Genomic DNA, 24,323 nt, shown 5'->3' on the forward strand with positions numbered 1-24,323 from the left:
CAGCTCAAGGCTAACACTCTACCACTTAAGCCACAGCATCACTTCTGGCTTTTTTCTTATGTGGTGCTGAGGAATCGAACCCAGGGCCTCGAGCATGCAAGGCAAGTGCTCTACCACTGAGCCACCTTCCCAGCCCATGTTAGGAAACATTCTGCTCTAGTTCATTTTCTCAGTCTTCTTCAAACTAGAAAACATGTGGTTGGTTCTTGTACTACCTTATTTTGTTTGCCCTTGTTAACTCTCCTTATGTACATTGCTCACATCATAACTCATTTTATTCTCTGACCTTCAGTCAGTTTATCATCATCACATTCGTGGTACTATAGATATTCAAAGTAAAAAGCAAAATCAGAAGTTTAAATAACAAAAACAAACATGAAGCTGGAAATAAAAGGAACAAGACACTGTTCAAAAACAAATGTATTCATTACCTGATTTCTATAACTGTAAACCCTCTGTAAAACACCTTTATAATAAAAACTAATTAATTTCTTAATTAATTTTTTAAAAAGGAACAAGAAACCATTTATCTTAGGGAAGCAGTTGGAAGAGTATAGGGAGATCATTCTATACTGTGCCTGTGCCCTGCAAGAAAAAGAAACATGGTGGTATGTAAAATGGCATGTTCACTGTTGTAATATTCCACTCATTATTTCATTTTTCATAGGAAACCTCCAGGACAGATCTCTTTCACAAAATACTTAAAATTTAAAAATAAGTACCAACCTACCAAAAAGCAAATAAAATGGCTGGTGTTAAAAAGATAAAGGGTAAATTCTTTCTGCTATGTGTTTTTATTATCTTGATTTTATTGCTGCCCTTTATCCAATTACCTTTTCATAGTTCTACAGAGGTTTAATGCCAACCAATCAGTATAAATACTATTATCAATAATGTTCATTGTTTAATATATCCAAATGAAACTAGACTCCTATATTCATCATATTAACATTTCAAGGTCAGAAAGTGGTTCTGCAGCATGAATATCAACAATATTCACTTATATTTGTGGAGTACATTTATCTACAAACTATAGTTTTTTTATTCCTTCTCCTATCACTTCCCTCTGCCTTCTCTAGGAGTCTTCCTTTATTGTGATCATTTTAGTTGTGTTGTACTGTTGGTTTTTGCCTCCACCAATGAAAGAAAACATGAAATACTTCTTTTTATTGGGTTGGTTCATTTCATTTAACATGATGATCTCCAGTTTCCCAAGAACTTTAAATTACTATTGGGAACCTTGATGATTGTGGAATTTTAGTGAGGGGTATTCCTCAACACACCTAGGCATATACATATAAATTCCAGGAAAATTAGATGGTTACTGAACTTAAAAGTTATAACACAGTAGCTGTTCCATTACTTCATTCATTCTAGGTATTTTTGAAGTTTGATTGCGTCTAAACAAATATATATGATTTGAGGCAGAGTAACTACATATGATATGCAGAGCTCTACAATCTCTCACTGTCCTAAAGATAGAACCAATATACTGTTGATTATATATAAGTTCATACATATATGTATATTGTTTTTATCCAGACATCCAGTATAAAAGTAGCAGTTTTATGATGCAATAAATTCTATAAGCACTACATTAAACAGAAAATTTCTTATACCTACTAATGTTATTTAATCCCCAGTGAAAGAAGCAAAACAAATGATGATTCATGATATAGTTTATAAGAAAAGAGAAATAATACTGTTACAATTAACAAATTCATAATTATAGCACATTAAAAATAAATAAATAAAAACTAAAACCAGACCCTGGGACAAAATGCCTTATATTCAATCACCATTTTCCTACTTACTAGCTGTGTTATCTTGTCTAAGTTACACAGCTTCTCCATGCCGTGGATATAAAGGAGAATAATGATGGCAATAAGAAAGTGTTATTGAGAAGATAATATGACTTCATGCATGTATCATAATAACAATGTCTGAATAGTAAGTAACATATGTCAGCCAATACTATTATCATGTGTTTTCCATCTTCCATCTGAATCAGTTTATTAAACTGGATATTTTTTTAATGTACAAGACCATAATGATTCCTACAGAGGTCAGAAGGTATACAAACGACATGAAATACATAATATTTTGAAATAAGAAGGTACTGAGGAAGAAAGAAAATTCTGAGGAATCTTCAAGACTCCAGTGATATTGACAGAATGACAGCAACTGTAACTCTTAAGGGTAATATTAGTCTTATTCTCAACAAAGATAAATAATTACATGGTCTTAGTGAAATTAGCTCCGTTAGCAAGGGAAACAGGAAGGCAAAGAGAAAGAGGAGGAAAGAAAGGCAAAGAGAAAGAAGAGGAAAGAATAGAGCATCTCAATATAGAGTATAATTTGAAGGAAATATGTAGAGTTAGTGGCAGAACATTTAAATACAGAGTTCCTTGTAGTATGGTCTGCCTAGACTGTCTCCAGACTATATGACATTAGTGTCTAAATTGCAGTCCCTCAGGTGGTATACTGACCTGAGGGGAGACAGTTAGGGAAGAAGAGATACTGCCAATAATTCAACCCCTAGTCAAACCTTCAGCCAGGCCCACACCCTGATGCAATGAAGACACAGCATGGAAAGGTTAAGGAGTTCTAAACCTGATACAAATCACTTTTTGTATTGCTTAACTCACTAAATTCTCTAGAGAAAACTTGGATAAAACTTTGTTAAACTCCCACCATGTTGAAAAAGCCACTGAATAAAGCAGAACCCAGTGCAATTCAGGACATGTACAGATGAGTGAGATGTTAAGTAGACATGCAAACAATTTATATAAATTCTAAGACATATTTATATGGGCAACTTAAGATAAGACACGAAAACAACATTGGTTACCCTTCTACTTCCATATGCATGACTAGACATGCTTTTAAATCTATTAGGATAACACTTCCAGCCTACAAAATAAAATTAAACTACTAAAATCATGTGACTGCTTTCCAGTTTTGCTAAACCAAATGTAAAATAATAATAATAATAATAATAATAATAATAATAATAATAAAACCATCAGAAACAGAGGGAAGACCAGTTGCCTAAAAGATAATTTCTATGGGGTTGATTAATCAGACAAACTAAGCTATCTTACAAAGAATAGCAAATCTCAACTGTAATATACTTTCCACCTGCATTAGAAAGCTGTTCAAAAAGATTATTATATCAAAAGCTACATTATCTGCATGAATGCAATTCTTTATAATGTAATTCTTTGCACTTTCACAAATGAAGTTATTAAAATGATGCTTAAATAACTCTCTGCCAAACTGAAATTAAGTAAAATATATTAGAGTTGACTATAACTCAATGGTGCAAGATAAATTTGGAAAGCTTAGCCAGCCTGCTCAGGATTAAGATTTGGTGCTAAGTTTTCTGGGCTATAAAACATGAGAAAATAATGAACAATGGCACTGTTTTACTAGTTCTATTCATTCTGTAGGACTGATATTATACAAACAATTGTTTAAACATGAACCACTGAGAAAGTGAGAAAGTGTTTGGCAATCTACCCTAATTAATTTGTAATACATCCAAACATCTCAAAATAGTCACAAAGTTTTTCATATAAATTCTAATCTATTTTGGCAATTTTAACATAATTAAAATGTTACATTTCCCCTTGAGGTCTAGAGCAAGATAATGTATAACCTCTTAAAATTTTCTATATACAGGATATTAAGTCTACATGGAAAGAGTACTTTGGAATATGGTACTATAAGAAGTCCCAAAGAAATGACCTACATTTCTTTCTGAATTAATTTCTTTTTCTATGAAAAGGGTTTTTATTTTTAATAAGTATACTTTTGGTGCCCCTCAGGCACATAAATAATGCAAAAAAAAAGCTTTCATAGATTACAATTACAGTTGTAATGAGAACAATATTCTCTCTTCACCAGTGTGAAAATTTTCAATTTGTAATTAATTCATTCATGCTGTATATACAGTATGACCTCAGTCTAGAATAAATCAAAAGAAACACTTAATAGTACAATATTCTTTTGACCAAATAGCTTAACACAGATAAAAATAAAAGATTGTTTTTACAAACAAATCAAAACAGGCAAAGACCTCTCGAGGTAAAGCAAAGGTTAATGATGAAGCAATAGTTTATTTCTAAGTATCAACACTGAGCTAATTCAAATTGTACTGTACATCTTATTTCTGAAAATATTAGGGGAACAGATCCAAAGTTGGTTTGTATTAATTAACACATTTGTTTTTTAAAGTCTTTTTCCATTTTGTTCCATAAGTATGAGCCTTTTAGGCCTTTCCTGATTGGATGGTTAGAATAATATATTCATTCACTGGACAGGTGTCTCTTTGGTGTAAGCCTTGGTCTTTTAAGGAATCAGCTTATCTGATTCCTGAGCTTTTCTCATGTCCAGTATCCAATCCATCCATGAGGCCTGCTGGCTTCAATTCTAAACACAAGTTTTTATATACTACAATTTATGTGCTTTGAAAACTTCTTCCCTTTACTATCATGTTTAATCCCCCACCTAAGGAATTGTAGATAATTATTTAGAACCACTAACACAATCTCAAATCCACAGTCACTGCATGTTTATTATTCTATCTTTTCTGTTAGTTTATAGGTTCTGAAAAAAAGACAAGACTACATTTGCCTTAATTACATGTATATCCTCCAAGGCCCACACTGGCATCTGGCAGAGTAAATGGCTCATTATATAGATATGTGAATTTATGAATGCATAGGAGATAAACTTATTGATGACTATTAATGGGCCTATATGGTCTAGAAAGTGTTTACTACATAACTGCTTGAAATTTTTAAAAAATACATTTTTTGATAAATTATAAGCAGTCCCTTCTAACAAAAATTCCATCTCTTAGTCTTTAAAACAAATGCCCAATAGCTAGCTAGCAGGTTGTACAGATTATCCTAAACAGGTTTTATTGATATCTTATTGTTTGCTATGTTTTATACTCAACTCCCATTTCTGAATTCTAACTACAGAACAACCACATTCACTGGATCTTATTTCTGAAGTTTGGAGCTTATTATTGTACTTGGAGTGATCCAACCCCCCACCCCCTTGCAGTGCTATGAATAGAACTCAGAGCCTTGCACATACTATATACATGCTATAACTCTAATCAATATCTTCATATATGGATCTGCTCTATTATAAAGAGTTTTAGAAAATAATGACAGGATACAGAAATCAGAGGGTAATCAAGGAGAAAGTCTCTGGAAAATATTGTCCACTACTATACACAATGGTTCAGTTATGATATGACACTTTAAGCCTATCTAAACAATAAAATAATAATTTGGACTGTTAAAATTCTTTAACATATTAGGAAAGAATATTTAGCTTGGAATGTAAGTCAATAAGCCATGAGTCTGGCAGGGCAAAACAAGGCAAACAAATTGTTTTCACCACTGAGAATTCAGTGTTACTCCTTCTATGGGTCAGAGGCCTAATAGAGTAATAAGTATTCCATGGAAAAGAGTACTGTATAAACATATGATAGAAATTCAGTACATTTGTTTAATGAGAAAATAAGACATGAAAGGCAGCCTCAATTACAGCTTGGAGAAATTGTTAGATTAATGCTGTTATCTCATGTCTATAACAAATTAGTCTCTATGTAGGCCATCATTACTTATTAACAATGATATAAAGAAATGTAGCTTATAATACCCAACTGTACATTGATCCAAGAGTTCTATCTGCCTCTGGTGACAGAAGGGAAATGTGAATGTCTGAATGTTTGAGAAAAATTGGTGGATAGACTTTTATGAAGTTCAGTTGCATCACATTTAGGTTTATGATACTATTTGCAATATTTCATTTTGATTAAAACTTAGCCTAAAATAATCTTCAATCAATAATAGAGATTAACATCAAATATATTATGTTATGGAAAATGTATCATATATAACCAACACTTTTGAACTGAAAATGGTCAGCATAATAATATACCAAGACTATTGAATAGTCAATTTCACTTGGTACTGGTGAGTTCTTTACAAGTATTGTTTCATCAAATACCTGACCATTCTGTCTTATAAATTAAAAATACTTTTATGTCTTAAAGAAAAAAATACTGCCCATTTTGATTGACAAAGAAGTAATATTATATACAACCCAGTTCCCAACGCAGTAAGTGTAAGGGAAACAGGTTGCATTAATTCCATAATTTTGAGGATATATAGCTTCAAGGTCAAAGGTATTTTAACATGTTTATTCATTCACTATTATATTGCTGTAATACAATATACATCATAAAGCAAAGCACATTTAAATTTCCTATCCAAAGATTCTAATGAATTTCAATAATATAAGTAAAATTCTGATGATCTCCAAACAACCATTTTACAAACCAAGGCTAATTCCACTACTTCCTACAAAGAAAGGTACCTTACTCTCACATGAACTTCCTCATTGGTAGGGTCATTAGAAACTTGATTCATCTAAAATCAAATCAATGTGAGTCTAGGTAGGTTCATAATGTGCAACTATCAATATATACACAAATATACATTACTAATACCAATGTGTATCAAAGTTCATGCTTACATTCTTATTTTAAAGATTCAAATTTAAATTACTGCACATAAATCCTCTAATCTAATATAAATTTAAAATTGAAGCCGGGCGCTGGTGGCTCACGCCTGTAATCCTAGCTATTCAGGAGGCTAAGATCTGAGGATCGCGGTTCAAAGCCAGCCCGGGCAGGAGAGACCGTGAGACTCCTATCTCCAATAAACCACCAGAAAACCGGAAGTGGCGCTGTAGCTCAAGTGGTAGAGCGCTCGCCTTGAGCTGAAGAGCTGAGGGACAGCGCCCAGGCCCAGAGTTCAAGCCCCACGACCAACATAAATAAATAAATAAATAAATAAATAAATAAATAAATAAATAAATAAATAAATAAATTTAAAATTGAAATTTCCAGAGAATCTGAGGGAAAAGACTATTCACGTTAAGCTTAGTGAATAAGTATGGGATTAGCATGAAGTAGAATGTTATTATAATTGATTGGGTATATGCATTAAATAATAAAATAAAATAATAAAAAAAACAGAGCTGGGAATGGGGCTTAATGGTAGAGTGCTTGCCTAGCATGCATGAAGCCCTGGGTTTGATTCCTCAGTACCACATTAAAAAAAAAAGCTAGAAGTGGCCCTGTGGCTGAGGCCCTGAGTTCAAGCCACAAGACTGGCAAAAAACAAAAGGTAAAAATAAATAAAAAATAAAAGCAGCATAGTGATATTTAATTTGGGAACTAATTTGACAAAAATTGTTCTTTTTCTAATTTTAAACTGCATCAAAACATTTTAAAGCAATCCACTTCAAACAGTATTTAAAAGGGATTTTGATAAGTTAACATATTATTTCCTTCAATGCTACATGCTGCCATGCTTGGTATTAACAGTCACCTCTTAGAAGACATTTGGAATGACTTTGGAACTCAAAATTCTAAAGCATTAATATTTGTATTTCAGGAATGATTATATATGTGTATATATATAGAGAGAGAGAGACAGAGACAGAGACAGAGAGACAGAGAGAATGTGTTTAGGTACTTAGTTTACAGTATTTATTTCTAACAGTCATATGCACTAGATGACTCCATGAAGGTTTAAGAATACTATTGGAAGACTCTACCCCATATAGTCCCTCGTTTTGGTAATGGCAAGTAATGATCAAAGCACGTAAAAACTACTAACAGTAATACTGGTTTAGAATCATCAGCCTTAAACATGGCAGTGAAAACATTGATTTCTTACCAAAGAATCCTGAGATGCATCCTACAGAGCAGTTCTACAAGGAAGGCCGTTTGGTAAGAATGCACTATTTTTTTCAACATACTTATAATGTACTATGTGATTCTTTTGTTTCTTTTGTAAATTCTTCCCCCATGGTATAATCCCTGTTTTCACTGTATTTGATTAAGGTGTTCTCCATCTTGTATATACATTTTTGTAACTTGGCGAGGGGAAGGGGTATAGCAGAATGCTTAAATGGGAATGCAGGCTGACCTATTTGGACGATGACATATACAGGACACTATGTTGAAAACAAACTTTACAATGTTGAGGGTGGGGAGGGAGGAGTTCTGGAGGTGGGGAGGGAAGTTCTGGTGGGGGAAAACCAAAGGAGGAGGTAACAATGCTCAATAGGAAATGTACTCATTACCCTACTCATGTAACTGTAACCCCTCTGTACAGTATCTTTACTATATATATATGTATATATATATATATATACACACACACACACACACACACACACACACACACACACACAGAGAGAGAGAGAGAGAGAGAGAGAGAGAACAGCAACCTTAGATACACTTTTGATCTTCCACCCAAACTGCAAATGCCTTCAAGGTTGATTCTACAGTGAGTATACGTATATGTCGAGAAGGAACAATATAGTTCAGACTCACACCAGAAATCAAAAAGATGAAATGGGAGCATAGTTTCTATGATAAGTACTTCAAAAATACACAAACAAAACTAAATTACAAGTTATTTCTTTCATGTAGATTATGTAAATTAGTTTATATGTAAAATATGTATTTATAAATTTTTATTTGATTACAAGAAGCATAGGACACGAATGGAAGACATTATGAGGTTTTTTTAAACAAAAGGATAGCTACTAAAAATTTAAGAGTTTACACCCATAATCCTAGCTACTAAGGAGGCTAAGACAGGAAGGAAAGCCCAAAAGACACTTATCTACAACTAATTACCTCCCCCCCAAATTTGGAAGTAGATCTGTGGCTGAAGTGGTAGAGTGCAAGCCTTGAGAGGGGGGAAAAAACCTCAGGGACAATACCTCTGGCTCCCTGAGTTCAAGCCACAGGACTAGTTCGCTCCCACACACATACCAAAATAAAACCTTACATAATACTAAGGTATTCTATCTATACAACACAAAGATTTTACAGCCATATTCTGATCCATTGTGCAGATATAATATATACATATAATATCCACCATGCAGATTTAGTAATAAAATTAATTATTAAAATACTAAATTGTCAATGTTGTAAAAGACAAAAGCAAGACAAAGAGAATCAAATACCAACAATTAGCAGGGGTTTTTATCTGACATTCACAAGAACAAAGAACAAGAAAAACCTAGAAGAGTGATAGCATCTTTCTTATTGCTGTTTGTACAAGGAAAAGAATCTAATAACACCAGCTTCTCTTTTCAAAAGAAATTACAAATATCCTAATAGCATCACATGTTACAGAGTAGTTACTCTTTTGCCTTCTGTTCAAAGTAATTACATGCTAAGAAACAACACATTTCTCACATATTGCCAAAAGCATATTATCAGCCTAGTCTTATCGCAGGAAACCAGATATACTCCAATCTCAGCAAACCACTCTAATGAAGGAAATAATGATAACTTACAATAGTTATATCTGCCATTTGAATGTCTCCCATATTTTGTTTGGCTCCTACAAAAGTAATTCAAATTAAAAATTATTATCTTTAAGCCATATCAAGAGATGGTCAAGAACATAAAGAGGAAAAGATGTGGACAAGCAGGGAGAAATGAAACTAGATTTACTACTTGCCAATAATAAGCCAAAGGAAGATTACATAGGCATGGAGAACTGAATGAAGGGTGCCAGGAGCTTAAATATCTTTCCCATTCTTCATACATTCAGTTTTATGTTAAAGGACATGTTTCAATATACCATAACCCATGTCATTAGCAGGCAAATTGTTTCGTTACTTGTGTATCTTTATGGGTATATTGTTACTGGGTCTCAAAAACTGAAATACATTAATATCCTGCATAAGCTAGATACAGATAGATAGGAAAAAAAATGTAATTAAAAGGACAGGAATTCACACATAATAGCTTGTCCTCTCCCTGTGGGAAAGATAATGGGGAAAATAAGGCTTGACCTGAAATTTCTTATCATAGAGATTTAATGAGTACAGTGCTATTACAGAAAGATATACCAGAGGTAAAAAGTCTAGGCCAGTGGATTCAAGATTATGGCTAATGCATTGTTTTTGTATGGCTATGCTCAAATAGCAAGCATAGCAAAGTCATGAAGAATACAGATTATGTGGAGAGCCTGCCTGAGCTAAACATCTAACTCCAATTTGTTCACCAGCAAAATATCATGATAGCTGGGTGCTAGCAGCTCACACCTGTAATCCTAGCTACTTGGGAAGTTGTGATCTGAGTGTCATGATTTGAAGCCAGCTTCAGGCCCTTGAGATTCTTATCTCCAATTAACTACTCAGAAAAAGTCTGAGGTAATGCTATGGCTCTAGTGGTAGGGTTCCAGCCTTGAGCAAAAGGAAGTTTATAGGACAGTGCTCAGGCACTGAGCTCAAATCCCAACACTGGCACAAAAAACGTCATCATGAACAGCATAGGATAGACAAACCAAATAAAATAATTCATGTAAAACTCTTCACAAACAAACTGGCATGTGGCAAATGTACAACCAATATTAAGACTTATCATGGCTGAAATTCTCAGTTTTCTTATGAGTCTGTAATATATATTTATCTGCATTTTCACAAACACTGTTGATAATTATTCTGTCTTATTGATTATTATATTTTACAGTTATTTAAATAGCAAAAATAAAAAATTAAGTACATTCCTTAGAATCAAGCAACCAATCAGCAAATAGACATTGGCTTCAACACAAAAAGCTTCTCATTATTTAACTGTAACAATGTTCCCATTTAAAAGACATGATGACATACAACTATAATCTCAGAACTTTTTGAGGCTAAGACTGGGCTACATAGCTTTGAGTATGTAGAAAGATGCTACCATTTCCCCAAACATATATATATTTTTTGATTAAGCTATAAGGATATATATTATCAATTAAACTAATCATAGGTCATTTTGAAAATCAATTTGGCTTCCAAATTTGAAAGCTTGAAAGAAAAGAGAAAACAAATATTAAAAATTATAGACAGTTGCCTAGAATCCTAACTACTCAAGAGGCTGAGATCTGAGAATCGTGGTTCAAAGCCAGCCTAGGAAGAAAAGTTCCTGTGAGACTCATATCTCCAATAACCATTCAAAAACTGGAAGTGGAACTGTCGTTCCAAGTGGTAGTGTGCTAGCCTTGAGCAAAAAGGACTCAGGGACAGTGTATAGGCCCCGTGTTCCCCATAACCAATAAAAAAAAATTACCCAAATGAAGATGGATGCAGTATGTTCTTTGTGTGGCAGATATCAAGAGGCCAGACAAAGCTAAAGATTAATATACTAGCCCCAGGACCAACAATAAATAAATAAATAAACTAGATGTGGTGGCAACAGATTGTGATTCCAGATGTGTAGTAGAGAAGATGTTTCAATGACTTCCTGAAGACAATGAATAATTTCAGTAATTACTGAAATATTCTAAACATAGAAGGGCTATGATCACTACCACTGAGCACTTGAATGAAGAGATAACAAGTGGGATTCATTTGAAGTCATCAAGGTAAAAGTTGTCATAGTACTTGTAATTACTAAAAAAAAAAAGTACATTGTATATGTCTGTGTAGTAGGCAATTTCTCAAATGGCTTTTGGGTGATTCTTGCTTCCTGCTTTCCATGCTCTTCAGTAATCTTCCCCAATTTCCATGAGGACTGACTTGATCTTAGGCTAGAAAAAGATGTTAATTTTCTCACTTGTTGCATTTTTACTTCATTCCTTCTTAACATGCTGACTTTGATGAACCACACAGCATTTTCTGGGCTCCCCCATTTGAGAGATTCACAAGTAAAGAAATGAAGACAGTTATTTTTTACAATAACCAATGGAGAAAAGAAGTACTCAGTTTGACAACCAAAAAGGAACTGAATCTTCCCAGCAACCATATAGGAGACTCCAACTTTGGCAACACCTCATCAAGCACTATCTAAAGGTATTACTTATATATAAAGTTATCAGAGTTGAACTTTTCTAAATTAAGAAAGGAAACTTCTCTTTTTTAACGCAGTCTGAGACTCGTCTAATATTCAGCTGAAACAAAGCATGACTCTATAGTTCAATACAACAACATTAGAAATATACACTGGATTCAATATAAAGTATTTCTTTTTGTAAATATAAAACTAATTAGCTAGAATAAATATAAATGAGAAGCTATGTGATTTGCAAATGTTATTAAAAGAACACCTGTTACTATTATTATGCTTGATTTATATATATTTAGAAGGTAAAAATGGAGAAAGGCAGTCTCACAAACTCAAAACTCAAATGAGTAATAATAAAATAACACAAGGTATCTAATGTTATAAAGTAGATTACTGGAGATAAGAGTCTCATGAATTTCCTGCTTGGGCTGGCTTCAGATTGTGATCCTCAGATCTAAACCTCCTGAGTAGCTAGAATGAAAGGCATGAGCCACCAGCTCCCGGCTTGTAAGTATACTTTCTATTTACACTATCTGAAATAATTAAAGTTTCCTCATTTGTTCTCTTCTGTGTTAAAGCTTACAATATGGATACATGCATATTGTGTCATTATGAGAAATTATTGGTTAGGGTATCACCTCTCTCCACTCACTTTAGCACCATCATATATGGGGAGAGGACACTCCTTGTTTTCATGTGAATTCTAAGAATCTCTATCCTGTGAAGATGGGGATGTATTTGATTTTTTTATTCTTGGCCTTTGCATTATTTCACAGAACTATCTAGCGAGGGTGGGCTTCTTTAGAGGCAACCAGCTGATTGTGAAACTAAGAAATACAATTTAAAATATAATCCTAGAAGGAAAATGCTTTTGTATAGATGTATATTTTCAAACTCAGTTCAAACATAATCTTAAAGCTATGCACAATATTTCAAGCACTGTAAAATTCCATTTATGTGCATTTGAAATATTTATAGCACCTCAATTTTCTGTTATTATTAAAACTAAATTGCACTGTAGAAATCTATTATTGAAGAAGCTAAATTTTATTAACCTCATGTTTATTTCTTATATTTCCTCTAAGCAACATTAAAACCAAAGAAATTGCTTACAACTTCCACATACACACTATCTTTGTTCTTCCTGAAACCTCTAGAGAACACTAGAAATTCTAATTAGAATTAGCAGTTATAAGCTACATATTATTTTGATTTTAGTTAATATTAACTATCATTACTTTAATTCTTATATAATATCATTATTACCTATAGTTAGTATAGTTATTTTAATAAGTATGACATTATCATTGTAGCCTTGATGGTTATATATCTCCAAATAATATCAAAGTTAATATAAATTTTAAGTAGAAAACAAACACAAATTCCAACAGTTATATATATGATATATATCCTAAATACACATAGAGTCCTTTCTAGCTGAATATATTGCATTAACCAAGAAAGCATCTTCTTTCTCTGGGCCTGGGCACTGCCCCTGAGCTTCTTTTGACTTAAAGGGAATGCTCTACCACTTGAGCACTAAAGAAAAATGGCCTGAGGGCATGGTTCATGTAGTAGAGTGCCTAACTAGAATGTGCAAAACCATGAACTGCCAAACCACTTTTTTTTTTATTTCCCCACTGTGGCCAAAAATATAAGTCACCCTTTTTCCCCATTTTGCTCTATATTATGCCATTTTCCCTTAGTACAAGCAAGCCTATGGAACTGGAGCCAGGTCTTATACTAAATGTTTAAAAAAAAACAAATTTAGTGTGAAGTTCTCCTTAACACCTCATGTTTTCTTACTCCCCCATGTAAACACCAAATGCTATTGCCCTGCTTTCAGTGCCATGTGTTTTTCCTTCCCCACAGTTAAATAGGTAATAGGCCTAAAGCTGTACCTGAAATCTGAGTACCTTAACAAACCAAAACCTCAGCTGGAGGCCTGGCTCAGAGGTAGAATACTTTTTTTTAACATGCCCAGGATTTAATCTCCAGGACTACACAGACACCTACATAAATAGTAATTTAGGAGTAGTAAATTTTTAATAAATGGCTAAGATGCAGCTAACCACAAACATCCAACCTTCAGCAAATCACAGGTAGCGAAGTGAACACATCATATCAAACTAAGGCATATGCTTAAGTACAGTTAGGCAGCAGATTTCTCTCCTTTGTTTCCATAATTAGACTGCAAATGCTGATCATCGATCATACTGTTGGGTGGAATTCTTAGGCCCTCTTCTGATTCTGAGTGCTGTACAATACATGATTGTATCGTAAAATCAGTATTTACTCAAGTAAGATCTGCTAAATTAAATTTGTCTAAAATTTTTTTTAAAAACTTTGCAAACAGCATTCCCTGAGATCAATCGCCTCTTTCCTGATTGAAATTCTACTTAAATGTCCAGGCTTAGCTCAAATTATATACTTCTGGGATGAGATCTCAATCTTCCCTGCTCAATATTAACTACTTCTAAAATTCACTCCAACTTCACTAAATACAGTCAGTGTCCACTTCCTACATCCCTCACTGTGTGGTTCTATGTGATGCTCAGAAGTTATTCATTTCTTTCACTCACATTTGCACATAGTAGGTACTCAACTATTAGCTAAATGAAAGACTTGTCCTACCCAAACACAAAAATAATCTGTTCTCAAAGTATTTCCTCTAAAACTTTAATAGGGCTGGGAATGTGGCTTAGTAGTAGAGTGTTTGCCTAGCATGCATGAAGCCCTGGATTTGATTCTTCAGTACCACATACACAGAAAAAGCCGGAAGTAGTACTGTGGCCCAAGTGGTAGAGCACCAGCCTTGAGCAAAAGAAGCTAAGGGATGGTGCCCTGAGCCTGAGTTCAAGCCCTAGCACTGGCACAAAATAAAAAGAAACCTTCTAAGAATAACTAATTCAAATAGAAAGTATAATTTTATGGCACTTTCAAATAGTAAATATTTACACACTTAAACATTATAAATATTATCACTGGAATATTTTTAAAGCTTTCTATTTCATAATTCTAAGCTACTTTAAATTTTTAAACATTGTCTTGAAAACACAGACTGGTAATATTTTACATCTAGGGAAAATACAGAAATGAACTCTCCAACACCCTGGTAGTATAGGGAATATTTCTAAAGTTAAGGAAGACTGAGTCTAAATGCTTTGGAAAAAGGTCTTAGAAACAAAGGATGTGTTCCTCATTCCAAAAGGCAGCTCAATGAGTTGCAATGAGCAGCAGATTGGGGAGTAAGTGAAGCCTTAGGGTAGGGAAGCCAGGGCAGAGCTCCAAGTTTACTAGAGCCACAGCCTCCAGATGATCTCTTGCTCAGACTGCCACCTATTGGCCAAAGGCTGAATCAAACCCAAGAGAAGTGGCAGGGAACATCAGCTACTGCAGGAAGACCACTGGATAGTTATTGAGTGATATTTTTAAATGATAGCTTTGTGTCATTAAAATGTGCTTTGACCATATTCAATATGTGTAGGATATTGTATAATATCTAACTGAACTCTTAAATATACCTTCAGAGTGGTGCTAAAAGATGCCCCTAGCCTGATACGCACTTAAGCATTCAAAATTAGGAGACGAAGTGCAATATCACGTAGAAAATTTAGAGAAGTAAACAGTAATAGCAATACAGCATTCACAGCAGTGAGAATATGAGTGCCTGTAAGTGATTTTTGTTTGATTTTACTTCGATTTGATTAGGCTTTAGCAGCTGCAAGAAGAGTTGCTTCTATTGTAACTGATGAGCTAAACAGAAGAGCAGGAAATCCTCTTGCTGAACTAATAGCTGTATTAATTGTCAATCACTTACAAAACACACACACACAACATGAGATAAATGAAGGAGAAATGAAAATTAATGCTTATTAATTGTCTGCTAAATACCAAGCACTGTGTTGGTATAACCTTATTTAACTCTCACAGAACTACTAGGCAAACATTGCTCCACTCACTTTATGGATGAAAACATTCAATCACTAACATTATAAGTAGCACTGCTGGAATGGCAGTATGGAGGACTCCATTGCATCTAGCTTTTAAATCACACACTAACTTGAGCAAGTCTGCTATAATGCTTTTGATAGTTTCCCCTCTATCTCTAGCATCAGTTTGTTTTTCCAAGTGTAATATAATGTGTGCTTAATCATTTGTAAAGGTCCCAGCTGACTGCAAAATTTTATGAAATGTATGTTTCATATAGGACTCAATATAAGAAAAAAATCAATTAGTAAAAGAATAGCTGTTCAATAAAAAATGTAGGAAGAATTAGAGAAAATTCATAGTGAAAGAAGATAAACTTGGCTATGAATAGAAAAAAAGCTGTTCAAGAGCACATTTATCTATTTCTATGTATATGTGTGTATGTGTATATGTGTATCTTATATATATGGCCTGAAGACAATTTTACCATATGTTTTGGTGCACGTATGTTTTGACTACAACCTGCCACATGAGGTCAAGTGTAAATTTTGTACTTATGGCATCATGTTAGTGTTCCAACAGCTTTGCTTCTAGAATTCATCCACAGATAAGTCTCACATTTGTACACAAAGGCATATATAGCAACATGTTTCCCACAGCAGATTTTGAAGTAGTAAAACACTGAAATTAATCTAAATTTAACTAATGGAGGGGGGCAAATGAAATAAGACAGGTCCATAACACTGAATTCTGTGTGGTACATGAAAACAACTCAAAGTGTTTTTAATGAAGACAGCAAGGAATAAGAAAAATAAACGCTGTAATTATCTAGAAGCAGTCTAATTCTAGAAAATAATGTGGAAAATCACTACTGTTTTTCTCAGACTTTTTAAGTCGCATTTAAGGGAAAATTATTTTTCTTCATCACATATTGTTCCTTTTTAAATTATTATATGAATACTTTTCAAGAAACATGAACATATTACTCCAAAAAATAAAATAGTAGAAGGAACGGAAAGAATTGTTTTAAATGCAAAATTCCCCCAAAATAGTCTACTAGCCCCAGATTACCATATATATATAAATGAACTTCAATTTATAGGGAACAAATACAATTTAAGTATTTCTGGTGTACAAGGTAAGGTAGGAGGATTGAAAATGAATAATAACACGCTGCCTTCTTCCTCTCCTCCAATCTCTCAGACACACTGAATTTTCCAAAATTCATGTTCAGGGCATGTTATAACAAATCAGACAGAATAGTAAAAATGTGAATTCCAAGGACATGAAAGTATAAAAGATTCATTCAGGCAGAAAAAAAAAATGATGTTTAACTGAGCTATTACTCCTGCAGTAGTTGGACAGACATGCTGAAATAAAATGCCAAAAAACTCATAAGTATCAATGATTATGTATGAGATTTAAAAGATGCCTGAATAGTACTAAAATCATGTGTGAAATACAGAAAAAGCTTAACTATGTAATCATATGGATTAATTATCAAATCAGTAAACATACTTATTGGACACCAGATTTTCACACTGATCCTGAAAGTATGCTCATAACAAAAATGATAAAGTTTTCTAGGAAACCAAGTTGGTAAGTAATATCAGTTTAAGAGAAAAGACTATATAAGCCCTGTCACCAATCTTATTCCAATTCTATAAAATCTTCTAAAGCATTAGTATTATCTTCCAATACTTTCTATTACCTAATACAGTAAAAATTCATCTCTGCTTCTTAGCAAAAGCAAGAATTTTATGTCTATATGCAGAATAACACACATTCTAAACATGAATAACAAAAGCTTTATTTTCAGACGAACAATAATATTTACATGAAACAAAATTTTAAAAAAGAAAATTTCCCCATTTTGTTATTCCCCTGTTTCTCCCCAGATATATGTATATACAAGATTCAGGATATCAAAATCGAGTACAGTGACAACAGGGGATATGCCATAGGGGAAAGAACATACAAAGGAAACAACAACAACAAAAATAATAAAATCACATGGTACATTTAAAACAGTAACAATAAAGACAGACTCCTTGGGGTTCATATCTTGGGGTTCATTTCACTCAGCATCAACTTATATGGTCATTTGTACATGGTTTTTGAGCTTTTCAGCTCATCTGATAAGATTATCCTATATGGATGCTACTTATTACAAATAAGGGGAACCATGTGACCTAAATTTCTTTGGAACAGGGTAACCTTACTTAATATGGTTTTTTCTAAGTCTTTCCATTTCTTAACAAATTGGATGGTGTTGTTCTTTCTGATGGGAGCATAGAATTCCATTGTATATATGTACCACATTTTCTTGATCCATTTATCTACTTAGGGGCATCTGGAATAAGGACACAGGATGACCCATTGCAACGAAGATACCTACTAGACAGTATATTGGAAATGAACTTTACAACTTCGGATGGGAGGAGGGGTGGGGGATAGGAGTGTGGGAGCTGAGGGAGGGAAGGGACAACAACAAGGAAGGGAAGGGGTAACAGTGTTCTAGAAGTAATATACTCATTGCCTTACTCATGTAATTGTAACCCCTCCATACAACATCTTAACAATAAAATAAAAAAACTTAACAAGAAAATTTCCTTTAGTTCCTGGATAAATTATAATTAATGTTAATCTATCTTTGACTCTATACAATTGAGGAAATTACACATACACACAGTATTAGAAATATATGTTTAACAGAGCATAGAATTCCAATACATCAGAATAGAAAACCTATATTTTAAAAAAAGTAAAATGTACCTTTTATGTTGGTGGCAAAATTCAAGGCCAATTTTGCAAAAAGATCTGGATTCTCAAATTTCTCTTCTTTTACTTTTAACCAGACACAGTTTTCAGATAAGTCTTTAGGCTCAATCTGAAACAAAAATAATCAAGATTACTTTCTAAAATATTACTACTTTTCAAAGAATTCATGTTCAGTAAAGTTAAATGAAAATCATTTTATCTATCTACTAAAACAATTGCCAGATTTCTCTTAAAACAAATAAATATTCACTAAAAAAAACTGTCAGAATTCTACTTGTATGTGGAAAGTTAAACCAAAGCAATAGGCCATTTATAAAATAATATTTAAAATATAACTCTCTGGAAAGGAACCTTGAAAATAATTTAGTAAATCCCCTTCAACTCACATACATTATTCTTGTTTATTGATGATTTTTTAAACTGGAAAGCAGAGACTCAGAAAAGTTAATTTCCCATATTCCTTGATAAAATTCAAGACAATAAACATAATATTTCATACTATGTGCCAAGGTATTGTTGTAAATGAGTTGGACACATTAACTTACCCAAGCCTAACAATAAACCTTTAATATAGAACCTATTAGTACTACAAAACTTAAAAAAAAGGAAGCTTCCCAAACTAATAAATGGCAGAGCTAGGATTTAAATCTAAAACATCTTGTTCAGAGAACTGTTTATCTTCACGGCAACACAATGCTTTTATGAACTATAAATATCATGACAACATGTGCTAAATAATGGAATGTCTCATCACACTTACATAAATAAGTAAAACCACAGATTATGGATCATATAGTTGGTGACTCATTCTTAATTAAATATTTGGTGGCTCGTTCTTAATTAAAAACAACCACAATCTGAGACCATGTATATGTGAGGAATCACTTTAGGTATGTTCTTGGACATATGTAAATGTTTTTCCATTAGAAGAGAAATTCCCAATGATGAAAGAAGACTTTGAAAATCTCTGTAATTATTTAAAAGGAAGCATATTGTTTGATAATACTAACAAAGCAAAAAAATTCATTGGAAAGTATTTTCATACATCATATCCATTGAAAAATAAGTTATATGACTGTTCCATATTGTTACTTATTCTATCTGAAAGCTTAAAGTTAAAAACAGAATCACTCTAATAGCAAAATTCACTAAGATAACAAGGTTCAGTAACAAAAATGGTTATATTATAATCTTCTTGTATTATATATTATATATATGTGTAGCTGTATATATGTAGATATATACATATATGTGTAGCTGTATATATGTAGATATGTATACACATGTGTATACATATCTACATATATTATACTACTAGCCAGGTACCAGTGGCTCAGACCTGTTATCCTAGCTACTCAGGAGACTAAGAACTGAAGATAGCAGTTATCTTCAATTAACTACCATAAAAGCTAGAAGAGGAGCTATGACTCAAATGGTAGAGAGATAGTCTTGACTACAAAAAATCATGGACAGAACCCAGGCCCTGAGTTCAAGCCTAAGAAACCAATCCCCCACAACACCACATACAAGCAATAGTACTGAACATTAACAATGTTAAAAGAATTCAAACAATTCAAACTATTATTCACTTGCTGGTGTATTTCCTGTATTAGTCTCTATATCCCTTTGATTTCCTTTTGCCTTCCTCATAATTTTGGAGGCAGGGTTAGCTCATGTTATCTGGGTATCAGATAACATGATTGCTTTCCTCACAAAGGAAAGCAATATAGTTAGCAAACACCATCTCAAACATTCTGGAGAATTTACACATAGCAAAGCACTTGTCATACCTTAATGGTCAACCATGACCAGAAAAAGGCAAAATACTTATTAAGTATTACCTTTGACCAATTGATTCTCTTCATGGACACTTCGGGCTTATAGATTTTTTTCTGTTTCATTCCATATGGTAGACTCATAGACACTCCTCCAGGGGGAGGTGGTGGTGGAGGAGGTCCCCCAAACAAAGGTGGTGGTGGTGGAATACCAAGCATTCCAGGTGGTGGGGGAGGACCTGATCCAGGTAGAGGTGGAGGTGGAGGTGGTGGTGAACATGGCCCAGCACCAGACATGGGAGGAGCTGGGGGAGGCCCTGTAGTACCAGATGAACCAGAGAATACCTGAAAAAGAAATGATCCAAGATTATATGTCTATAAGAAAATGCAGCAGAAAGAATATACATAGGTAGACATTTGTGCTTTAACATATCTGTCTTATTTCATGTTTAATATTATGTGCTTTGAAAGATTATGGAAGGGACTTTAGAAAATTTCCTAAATGTTATAAACTAGAAAGTAATTACAGCAAGACCTAAATGCTAGAGAAGTTAACAGTTGCTACAATTTTGCAAAATATTCCTCTAAAACAATGAAAAAATAGCCTTCATTACGAATATGTTCAAAGAAAAAGTATATACAGCTTGTTCCTGTTTGACTATTTTGATTAAGTAAAGAGGCTGGGAAGGGAGGTGAAGGGTAAACAAAGGAGGAGGCTGCAATGCTTGGTAAGAAATGTATGCATTATCCTGCCCATGTAATTGTAGCCCCTCTGTACAGTATGTTCTCAAATAAAATAAAATAATATTAAAAAAAAAAGAATATTTAAAACAAGTTCATGGATTCAATTCCTATGGGGGCCAATTACCTTTACACAGGAGTGTTTCACAGCACCACTGATCTAGCTGTCTTCTAATACCAATGATTAATACTAAGTAGAATCCATCTAAATAGTAATATGTGCCTTATCAACATTTTTACATCTATTATAGCTTTTTATCCTTTATATAAACCTTGTAATGCAGATGGGGCACTTTGAGCTCACCTTCACCTCAGTGCTGATAGATGAGAAAAGAGAAAGGACAAAAATCTTAATGACTAATCAAAGTTGCACAGTAAGAGATGTGATTAAAATTTGAATGTACTTCTCTGCAGAGCAATTGTGCTATTCCCAGTACAGCATAATATTCACTGTATACTAATTTATGAAAAGTTATCATTTGTCAAAAAAATAAATTTTGAGCAGAAAATATTACTTCTAATGTTGTGGAAAGACTAAGTTGATTCTCTAATATCAGTGGGAAACATTTTACTGCATATAATATTACTTTTGATGAAAAAATCGATACCAATTTTCTAAGAGTTACTAATCACATGCTAATTTTGAAACAATAAATACAAAGACTTCTTTAGTAACCACAATATGACGTTAGAAAGCTTTAAAACAAAAGAAATTTCTTGGTATGTTATTTTTATTTGTGATGAAGTCCTTTAGTCTTTACTAAAATGAAGTTTTAGCTTGAAATAGTGAATAGAGCTAACTTACAAATATCTCTGCAAAATAAATAATTTAAAGCATATCTTGGAAATAATTTAAATGACATTACTATTTACAAAAATATTGATTTTTTCATTCATAAGTATATTTGATTATGGAAATGTTGCCCATAATATTCACTGTAGTCATTAATGTGAATATGCATGTGTGTACATACACAAAATATAGAGGTAAAGTCTTTCTAATCCTTAAATGAAAATCCTCTCCTAGAAGGATATTATATTCTGAGATCAGGAAATATAAGACAGGATGAAAACATGAAAAATTCTTTTAACTTTGTGGTTAATGTGCAAAATTATGTCTGACTTTCACAGTCTTGACTGAGATTAAAGAAATTAAAAATGGATAAAAGTTTAGGAAATTAGCAACTTATTTTATAGGTTCTGCATTCAGATGGGTTTTTCTGAGTACTTTGAAAGGCAAATTTTCTCCCATATTTTTATTAATAGATAGCAAATTAAAATTATAAAATGGTAAATTTATAAACATCAGCCAAATATTTAGTTCATTAAATATTTCCTATGAAGCTTATAAAAGTATAAAATGTTAGGATTTAAAATAGGACTTGCCAGGTGGCTCACGCCTATAATCCTAGCTACTCAAAGCCAGTCCCTGCAAGAAAGTCCATGAGACTCTTATCTCCAATAAACCACTCAGAAAATCGGAAGTGGCACTGTGGTTCAAGTGGTAAAGCACTAGCCTTGAGCTGAACAGCTAAGGGACTGCGCCCAGGCCCAGAGTTCACGCCCCATGACCAACAACAACAATAAAAATAGGACTTTAGTGGTAGGTTGGAGCTTCAATTTCAAAGGGGATGTTTAACATGCATAGATGAGCAATAGTTAGTCTTTCTAACATGGAATAAAATAAGCCAACAACGCTCAATGTTCTCAGGTCTATGAAAAGTCTGTTTCCATCAGATATTAATAAGCATTTGGATAAACTGTTTTGTCATCAAAGGAACCAGAAAGTTATATGAAAAAGAGTATCATTTATGTACGTGTGCCAGCAATGGGGCTTGGACTTGGGGCCTTGTGTTCTCCCTTGGCATTTTTGCTCAAGGCTAGCATACTACCAACTGAGCGACAGCTCTATTTCCAGCTTTATGATGCTTAGGAGGAGATGAGTGCTCAGGATTTTTCAGCCCAGGCTTGCTTTACACCTCAATCTTCAGATCTCAGATTATGTCAGTGTCCTGAGTAGCTCAGATTACAGGGATGACAGCTTCTTCGATGTAGGCTATCTGAAACTCTTTAAACTTACTATTATAAATCTCCAAGAAAGAATTTTAGGTGTTCAAAATATGGAGTTTAGAGAAAAACTCTAACGTATAGGAAATATCAATAGAAGGAAAAGTATATAAGCAGAAATTTATAGACAAACAAGAAAATGTAACTCAGCTGCAGGAGAGATTGTAGTTAGAGGTATAATCAGGAACCATGTTACAAAGCACAGATAAGGCCATGCCACAATAACTTAAAATTCCTAGCAAGGAGATTTTATTTAATACCACAAGTAACAACTATTGGAGTAATAATACTGTTTTTACAAAGATTAATCTCCTCTCCCATAAAGGATGAATTTGAAGAGGAAGAGACAGTAAGAAAAGTATCTTTTGTAACAGTGCAGGCAAAGTGTAATGGGTATGAGTTTAAGGGATGGGATTTTGAACCAAGAGGGGGAAAAGTCAGATAATCAGTTTACATTAAACAGAGATAAATTTAGTTTGTCTAGAAAGACAGAGAAAAGTAAAGAACATACCAACCTTGCTGTTTTAAAGAAAAAACAAAAAAATAAAAAACGGAGACCAAGCTTTGATGTGAGGAAGGAGGGAGGGAAGGAAACAAATACAGCTTGATTTCAACATGAAGCAGAACATTCCTACGGGGATAGCTAGAAATGGAAGACAGACTCACAAGACTTGACACTTACTAAAAAGTGATATTTCACAATAAGACACCAAATGGGATGTCTGTGACAAGATATACATAGAGGAGGAAAAAAGAAAAAGAAGAGCAGAGAACAGAAAAGAGGGGATGCCAAACTAAAGAGAAACTGAATTCTCATTTAAAAGGGGAAATCACATGATATAAGGAAATGATAAAATATTGTACATTAATAAAGCAGGACACAGGCAGGAAAACATACCAGTAAGGAACTTTTCAATATATTGATGGGATAAGACATAGTAAATCAACCACCCCTAAGGAGCATTCACTACGTAAACATACTCTCATTTCTTAATATTCATTTAAAACATACAGTATATTGAGGAGGGTACTCAATCTATTCTGAAGTTTAGACACCATAAATAAGATTACAAATGCATACAGGAGCTTATCATCCAAGGGAAATATAAAGTGCATAGGTTTTCAAATGGCAG

The 24,323-nt window shown here is 33.4% G+C and overlaps 1 protein-coding gene across 4 annotated transcripts in view; it reads right to left on the reverse strand.

The window, feature by feature from the left end:
- Positions 1-24,323, reverse strand: part of Diaph2 (diaphanous related formin 2) — an 812,745-nt gene that overhangs the window by 551,837 nt on the left and 236,585 nt on the right. For all 4 annotated transcript variants that reach the window (XM_070040099.1, XM_070040098.1, XM_070040100.1 and 1 more), the window contains 2 exons: positions 20,449-20,727; positions 18,602-18,716 (listed from right to left, as the gene is read on the reverse strand). In XM_070040099.1, coding sequence (XP_069896200.1) covers positions 18,602-18,716; positions 20,449-20,727 — 394 coding nt within the window. The remainder of the gene's footprint in view (positions 1-18,601; positions 18,717-20,448; positions 20,728-24,323) is intronic.

The sequence above is a fragment of the Dipodomys merriami genome, unplaced genomic scaffold, assembly GCF_024711535.1.
Source record: "Dipodomys merriami isolate MVZ:Mamm:240054 unplaced genomic scaffold, mDipMer1.0.p SCAF_3, whole genome shotgun sequence".
Taxonomy (NCBI): Eukaryota; Metazoa; Chordata; class Mammalia; order Rodentia; family Heteromyidae; genus Dipodomys; species Dipodomys merriami.